General features: G+C 40.5%; 1 protein-coding gene across 1 annotated transcript in view; it reads left to right on the forward strand.

Annotated features, from left to right (window-relative positions):
- The window catches only part of LOC114032019 (RNA-binding protein 10-like), a 25367-nt gene extending 19042 nt beyond the window's left edge, over window positions 1-6325 (forward strand). The window contains 16 exon segments of the mRNA XM_027847227.1: window positions 1-137; window positions 252-412; window positions 575-672; window positions 751-838; window positions 2779-2965; window positions 3049-3191; window positions 3274-3397; window positions 3578-3669; window positions 3775-3939; window positions 4613-4762; window positions 4897-4956; window positions 5052-5237; window positions 5333-5407; window positions 5490-5593; window positions 5705-5834; window positions 5959-6325. The exon segment at window positions 1-137 is cut by the window's left edge and continues 2 nt beyond it. Of these exon segments, the coding sequence (XP_027703028.1) occupies window positions 1-137; window positions 252-412; window positions 575-672; window positions 751-838; window positions 2779-2965; window positions 3049-3191; window positions 3274-3397; window positions 3578-3669; window positions 3775-3939; window positions 4613-4762; window positions 4897-4956; window positions 5052-5237; window positions 5333-5407; window positions 5490-5593; window positions 5705-5834; window positions 5959-6084 (2026 nt within the window). The 3' untranslated portion in view covers window positions 6085-6325.
- Window positions 6326-7821: the final 1496 nt, after the last annotated feature.

The raw sequence follows: 7821 nt of genomic DNA on the forward strand, positions 1-7821 counted from the left end.
GCAGCCAATGCCTTTCGGTGGCCAGGAGCTGAACCAAGGCCTGTTCCCTTTACGTCACTCGTACCAGACCCAAAATTTACTTACCTCCCGAGTTCTGGCCCAGGGCTCTGAGCCCAATTCTGAGAATGCTAATGACAGTGAGTGAAGCCTTTGGGGAGAGGATTCCATATGAGGAAAGAGATATTTGGGGGGACAAATCTAGCCACAGCTGGTTTCCTTCCTTTTAATGACACTACCTTTATTTTCCATAGCCATAATCCTACACAACCTGAATCCTCATAGCACCATGGACTCAATCCTAGGGGCTCTGGCGCCCTATGCTTTACTGTCCTCTTCCAATGTCCGAGTCATCAAAGATAAACAGACACAGCTGAATCGAGGCTTTGCCTTCATCCAGTTATCCACCATCATGGTGAGAGTGGCACAGGGGGAGGCCAGGCCTGATGACGATAGGCCTTGGCCTCCCGGGGTGGTGGGCCTTCCTTCAATCCTTCTCCTTTTTTTGTTCCATTCCATCATGCTTAGTGTAAGATTTTCCTTTAGACCTCACCCTTCTTTTCATCCTTCTCTGAAGGAGGCTGCTCAGCTTCTTCAGATTCTTCAGGCTGTGCAACCCCCCCTCACTATTGATGGCAAGATAATTACTGTGGAATTTGCCAAAAGTTCCAAGAGGTAAGAGCCATCATTTTTTTCCCATCCATTCTATCTCTCACAGCCTCTGTTTTATGCATCCCCTTTCTCTCTTTTCAGAGACATATCCTCCAGTGATGGAAACCGTACCAATGCTGCTTCTGTGGCCAGTACAGCAATTGCTGCTGCCCAGTGGGCCATCTCACAGGTATAAGCCCTGAACCTTCTGTGCCTCCCCACCAACAGAGGCTCATCCCCTTCCCATCTCCAGGTAGATCCCTTGGCCTCCGAGAATGTTACCATATACCTGAATGACCCTATTTGCCTGATGACATCAAAGTCTTTCTCTGTCATGAGTGATATTCTTGGCATACATCTTTGTTTATTTGTTTGTTTAAATGATAGCTGTTATATGAACAGTCTTCACAATTTTTTTCCATCCATATATATGACTGAGGTTGAGCTAGTTTGTTCTGTCCCTGGGGTGTATCCAAGAGTTACTTTGGAGGTAATAGGTACAGCAGAAAAAAATGTAGATCTTGCTTAAAATTCTGTTTCTGTCACTATGCAATCCTGGACAAATGATTTCTCCTCTTAGTGATTTAGTTTCCTTCTAAGAGGCTTTCTGTGATATTTGCAAGCCTTAAAACTATATATTTATAAGAAATTATTATATGGAATTTTTGCTTCATCTTCTGTCTTCCTTTGATTTTGTGATATCTGGTGGTCCCTAGGAAATTTCCTATCTTCCTTGGCTGTTCCTGGGACCTAGTCTTTGCCTTTTGCCTTTTTATTTTCCTTTTCTTTCCTCCCTTTCTTTCTCTGAGCCTTTCTTTCCCACTTTTTCCCTCCCTTCTCTTTTCACTTTTTAATATTAATTTATTTTCTTGGTTAATTCTAAATTGATATTAATAGTTGTTGGACCATTTTTTCATGTATCTGAATTCCTGCCACTCACCTGGCAACTTTTTCATCATTGTCAATTTATTGAAATCATAGAGATGTTTTGATTTTCATTTTTCTTAGTGATTTGGGGTATTTTTCATATGATTATTAATAATTTGCAAATTATCTTTTAAAAGTTGTTGTTTTATAACCTTTAGTCATTTATCTTTAGGGAATGGGTTCTAGTAACATTTTTATATCCATTCCCTAATGATGTTTTGAAACAACTTTTTTCATTTTACAGTTTCTCTTAATCTTTAACATTAAAAATTATGAACTTAACAAATGTCAACTAATGAACATTTTAATATGCAAAAAAATTAAAAGAGGATTGTATTTGAAGCCTTTTTAATGTATATTAAATTTAAAACTATGGTATTCAAGACTGTCCAAGGTGGCGCAGCTAGTAAATCTCTGAAGCTAGGTTTGAATTCAAGGCTTCTTCTATCTGGCCTACCGATGTATATACTTCACCACTTGGCAGCTCCTAAAGAGTACGTTGTAGCTATGTCTATTATGTGTCTTTGGAAGGAATGAAGGTCTGGGCTTGGAGTCAAGAAGACCAGAGTTCAGATCTGGTCTCGGAACACTGGCTGTGTAATCTTTGACAAGTCACTTAAACCTGTTCGCCTTAGTTTCTTCATCTGTAAAATTAGCTGGAGAAGGCAATCACAAAGGATTCCAAAATCTGTGCCAAGAAAATCCCAAATAGGATCACAGAGTCAAACACATCTGAAATGACTGAGTAGCAACAAAAATTCCATGTCTTTGATTAAGGTGTTTTAGGATTTCTGTATGTATTTTGAATAGAATTTCTCTTAGTGTCATTTCTTTCAGATTTTTGTTAATATTGTATAGAAAAGTCTGATGAATTTTGTGCATTAACTATCCTGATACCTTACCGAAACTAATAGAGATAACATAATGTAGAGAATACTGTATTGGACCTGAAATCAGGAATTTGTGAGTTCAAATAGAGATAATTTTGGCATTTTCTTACTGGTCTACTCTTTTTCCTTTTTCTAAATTTTGAGTTCCAAATTCTTTCCCTGTTGCCCAACCAGTGAAAAAGGCAAGTAATATTATATTAGTTATACCTGCAAAACATATTTCTATTTTTGCTTACTGTTTATAAAAAGGGATCACTTTTCAGGTATGTATTTATACCTTTATGCTAATTATTTTTTTCCCACAATTTCACAGACATCCCAGGGTGGGGAAGGAAACTGGATGGCTTCAGAGGAGTCAGTGACTGACTACAGCTACTATCAGCATGATGAGGACTATTGGGGCCCAAGAAGTGAAGCTACTCTCTATGGCCATAGCAGCTACCTTAAAAGTACCAAGACTGTGGGTGTAGCAGGTAGCAAAGGGGACCTGGCCGGAATAGGTGAGCAATTCTTGTGAAACTACACTTTTGGGGTGGGGAAGAAGTATAGTCTTAGCTCTGACCCATCTGATCTTCTCCCTCAGGCTCTGAGAGTTCCTTGGAGCCTGGCATACCTGGTATAGACTCCATGCCACTCATCCACACCTTCCACCATGCCCAGTCTACTGTCTGTCAGCAGTCAGGTACTGAGGTGGGCAGTACCCAGGGCACAGTGACCAATACCCAGGTGAGATAGTGTCAAGGGAAGGGAATAGAGGCGTTTCACTTGAAGGGACATAGCACATTCCTGTCTGTTTTCCCCTCCCTAGGCCCAGTCATACACAATTATGTCACCTCCCATTTTGAAGGCAGAGCTTCTGAGCTCAACTCAGCTTAACTCTGCATCATCAGCTGCCACTAGCCCCTCTGTTCAGGATTCCTGTGGCCTGTACCGTGAGTTCCAGTGGGGGTTGGGATATAGTCTCTGTTATACAACCATTTAGTTAATTTAAATATTTATTTATTAAGTGATTTACTACCTAGGGTATATCATTTTCCTTTACCTTCTTATGTAGATCTAAGGTCTATTAGAGAAAGGATCATGGAACTGTTCTTTGCTTCCTTTTTCTATAGCTATCCCTGATGTTTCCACCTACCAATACGATGAGACTTCAGGCTACTATTATGATCCTCAGACTGGACTCTACTATGATGCCACCTCTCAGGTGAGGACTTCGATTGATTCTGGTACTTTATCTGGTTATATTGTTCTGGCCTGGAACTCAGTCTGAACCCACATTTTGCTTTCTCTTTTCTTTCCATATTCATAGTATTATTACAATGCCCAAAGTCAGCAATATCTTTACTGGGATGGAGAACAATGCACATATGTCCCTGCTCTGGAGCAGGTAGCTGATGGGCAAAAGGACACAGGGATCATCTTGAAGAAGGGCAAAGAGAAGAAGGAAAAGCATAAGACCAAGACAGCACAACAGGTGAATTCCCTCCATTACAGTATTAAGAATGAATAGATGGAAAACTCATTGTGAAAATGAATGAAAAGAAACAAATGAAAACAAGAATTAACAGTAACAGATAGGAGAACTAATGAATAAATTAATGCGCATAATTGATGAATAGTTTGCTAATTGGTAGTGCCTGTGAAAGGCAGTGTGATAAAATTGCTAGAGAACCAGGAAGAATCTCACACATATTTGACCTTAGGCAGGGCAAATTAGAACCTTTTGCTGGAGACCTCAGAGAAGGTACAGGCCTACATTGTTTTATCAGTGAAATCACAGGTCCTTGTCTTATTCCATATCCTTATCAATTTTAATATTATTTTCCTCAATAGAATGAAACGTCCTGAAGGTTTGATTTGCCTTTGTTTTTCTAGTGTCTAGCACTATGCCTGCTTCTTAATAAGTGGTTAATAAATGATTATTAATTATAAATGAAAGCATAGATAGATGGACAGACAAATTGATGAATAGAAAAGATTAGTCCTCTGTATTTGAAATGGTACCTGGCACAGAGCAGACACTTAATAAATGTTTGTTAATAAACAGACTGACAAGTAAATTGAGCAAATAGGTGTTTTAGCCTAAGACTTTGGAGTTATGCAGTATTCATGGCTTGACAGCTTGTCCACTATTTCCTCTCTATCAGATTGCTAAGGACATGGAACGTTGGGCCCGCAGCCTCAATAAGCAGAAGGAAAACTTTAAAAATAGATTCCAGCCAATTAGTGCTCTGCGATTGGATAAACAGCATGAATCAGCTACAGCTGATGCTAGTTGTGCCATCCTTGAGAAGAAGGTGCCATTTCCTCTCTTTTTCTGCCAATTTGACTTCTAAAATCTCCTGTGACTGTTTCATTATTCTCATAACTTTCCCTCTTTACTTCTATTTGTGGCCTAAGAATAAACTGTGTTTCTTACTTGTTTTATTAGGGGGCACTGACTGAGAGGCATGCCACCATGGACCTCCCAAAACTTACCAGGGATGGGCGGGTGAGTTCCTGGTTTTTTTATGGCTCAATATTCAGCAGTTTGATTTATTCATTTTTTATTTGCAATTGTCTGTTGATGTTGTTCTTGTTCTGTAGAATCCACCACGAGGACTAGTGGCTGCATACAGTGGGGAAAGTGACGGTGAGGAGGAACTTGAGCGGAATACTGAAAGGGAAGAGAGGCTCACAGACTGGCAGAAACTGGCTTGCCTTCTTTGCCGACGCCAGTTCACTAGCAAGGAGGCATTAATCCGCCATCAGCAATTTTCTGGACTACACAAGGTATGGAAGATGAGAAATCTAAGATGAATGGTAACAGATAGATCTGAGACAAAGTTACATTATGAACCCATGCCATCATATTCCTCTTTTCCTAGCAAAACTTAGAGATTCATCGATGTGCCCACCTGTCTGAAAATGAACTTGAGGCACTGAAGAAGAATGACATGGAGGTTCTATCTGTATTTCTTTTCCATCTTTATTCCCTCTCTTTGCTTTTATGTCCATTGTTAACTTTTCCTCTCTTATCTGCAGATGAAATATCGAGACCGAGCGGCAGAACGCCGAGGAAAGTGTGGCATTCCTAAGCCTCCAAAGCCCAAAAAGAGAAAATTTGGAACCATGGTTGCCACTTCTTTGTAGGTGCTGGGGTTGGAATTGGGGCTGGATAAGATGGATTCAAGGTTCAGGCACTCATCTTTTTTTTTTTCTTTTCTTTTCTTCCTTTCCTTCTCTATCCTCTGTTGCAGGGGTCTTGCACAGTCAGCTCAGGATGGACTGAGTAGCAACAACATTGGTAGTCGCATGCTACAAGCCATGGGATGGAAAGAAGGCAGTGGACTAGGCCGTAAAAAACAAGGCATCATCACCCCCATTGAGGTGAGGGCTTCTTTTTATATCTTGCCTTTTTTCTCTCTGTCTTCTTTGTGTTGTTACTAGTGGGCCTTGGACCTTCTGACTCTGGGCATTTCTCTTCAGTATCTTTTTTTGTCTATCTCCTCAGGCCCAGACAAGGGTGAGAGGCTCTGGCCTAGGTTCTCAGGGCAGCTCATACAGCATCACCTCATCTGAATCATACAAGGGAACTCTGCACAAGACCATGCTGACCCGCTTCAGTGAGGCAGAGTGAGCCCCACCTAGCATCTCCCCAACCTGTTTGTTTTGGAACAACCATGGGACTGCCTTGGTGTGGGGAGCAAATGGTAGAAGATGGCAAGGAAAGATTTGGACTCTGCTTTTGTTAACTATTCCACCCCCCTCCCCCTGTTTACACACCAGGAGGCCCCCCCCCCAGCCACATTTTACTTTGCATCTTTTGTTGGGAAGTTATGCTCTCCCATTTCCTGTGTGTACTGTTAATGTTCTAATAAAACCACAAAAGTCATGAATGATCTCTGGGCTTCTGAGGTTGGTTGGATCAGAGGATGACCTGGCTATAATAATACCCTAATTGTCATTTAACAGAAGTGCTGGTTCATCGCTTCCTTATGGACTTTGAATATGCATCAGGTTACCCAGAAAAGCTATAGGAGAGAGCCTGGGCCTTCAGCTCTTAGAGCCTTTGGCTTTATTTCCAACTGTATTGCACCAGGATCTGTTTCAGTTTATAATGGTAATGGTAACAGGATCTGTTTATAATGATAATGCTTACCATTATATCCTTTGGGAAAGATTGGGATGTGAGAATGCTTGGTAGTGCTATCCCTCATCAGCTTCCCTGGTAGATAGATACTTAAGTTTAAACTTACCTTGCCCCTATTTTCTCAGGCTTTTTATTTGTCCCTAATCAGAATTGTGGTTCCCTAGACACTACATGAAGTTGAAATCTTGTCTCCTGTATGTAGCTTTATCACTTCCCAATTTGTTTGGCCCAATTTGCTGCACTCTTTTCTTACATGTCTGTCACTGTCCCTGTGAATTTGCCTGTGACCACAATGGTGCCTTCTCACAACAGGCCAGGTGAAATTGGGATTCTTGTTCCCGTGTTCATTAGATTGAGCCAGGAGATCCTTTCTCATAAACCATATTTTCTCTTGACTGACTAAAATCATACTGATAGCAGTCAGTTAGACTTACATGACTCTAACAGTTATACTTAGTTTAAATATGTAAGAAACTCCAAAGCAAGGAAAGTGTTCCTTCTATCCCCTTAAATTAGAATTCTGCCCTACAATTCCTTAAAAGTTCATAAATTCATATCTCTTGGAAGGAATGGTAGCAGCCTACTGTCTGGAGCAGAGTACACCACAGATTCGTAGGGAACTGAGTTGTTCTTGTGTCTTGAAAATGCCTGTGGAAAGTAAGGAGGGAAAAGGAAAGGAATGGCGTAAGGACCTGGAACATAAAGAGAAGATCCAGACCAGGGTTAGGGTTAGAAACAGACTTAGAATTAATTAAGGTTAAGGTTAGCTTGCACTGTCCCATCGTTCTACCCCAACATCACGTGGAATGGTATTTATGGGAAACTTGGAACAAGGAAAAGATCAAAATATGTTAAAATACAAAACAGTCATTACTCATTTCGTTCCTTAAGCACTTTCCTAAGTACTAAAAAATTTCTGCTGATCATCAGCGTAACCTTACATGCAAAAGAATGTTCTTTTGCCATTGGTCATATAACCCTAATCAGTTCAGGTCAGTTGGAAGACAAAGATTTCATTTGGACCATAATTACTACTGGTTATTACCATTTCCATGTAGTTCATTTCCATAAGAAAGGCTTTATTAGTTTTGCTTTTGTTCACTTTCCAAAAGGGAATCATTAGTGTGTGAATCTGTTAATTCCTTCTTCCAGGCTTACTTGCCGAATTGGGACTTCTACTGAACAATTGTATGAAGATCCTGTTTCTGGCCTCTTTTACTGCCA

The sequence above is a fragment of the Vombatus ursinus genome, unplaced genomic scaffold, assembly GCF_900497805.2.
Source record: "Vombatus ursinus unplaced genomic scaffold, bare-nosed wombat genome assembly UNPS02015393.1, whole genome shotgun sequence".
NCBI lineage: Eukaryota > Metazoa > Chordata > Mammalia > Diprotodontia > Vombatidae > Vombatus > Vombatus ursinus.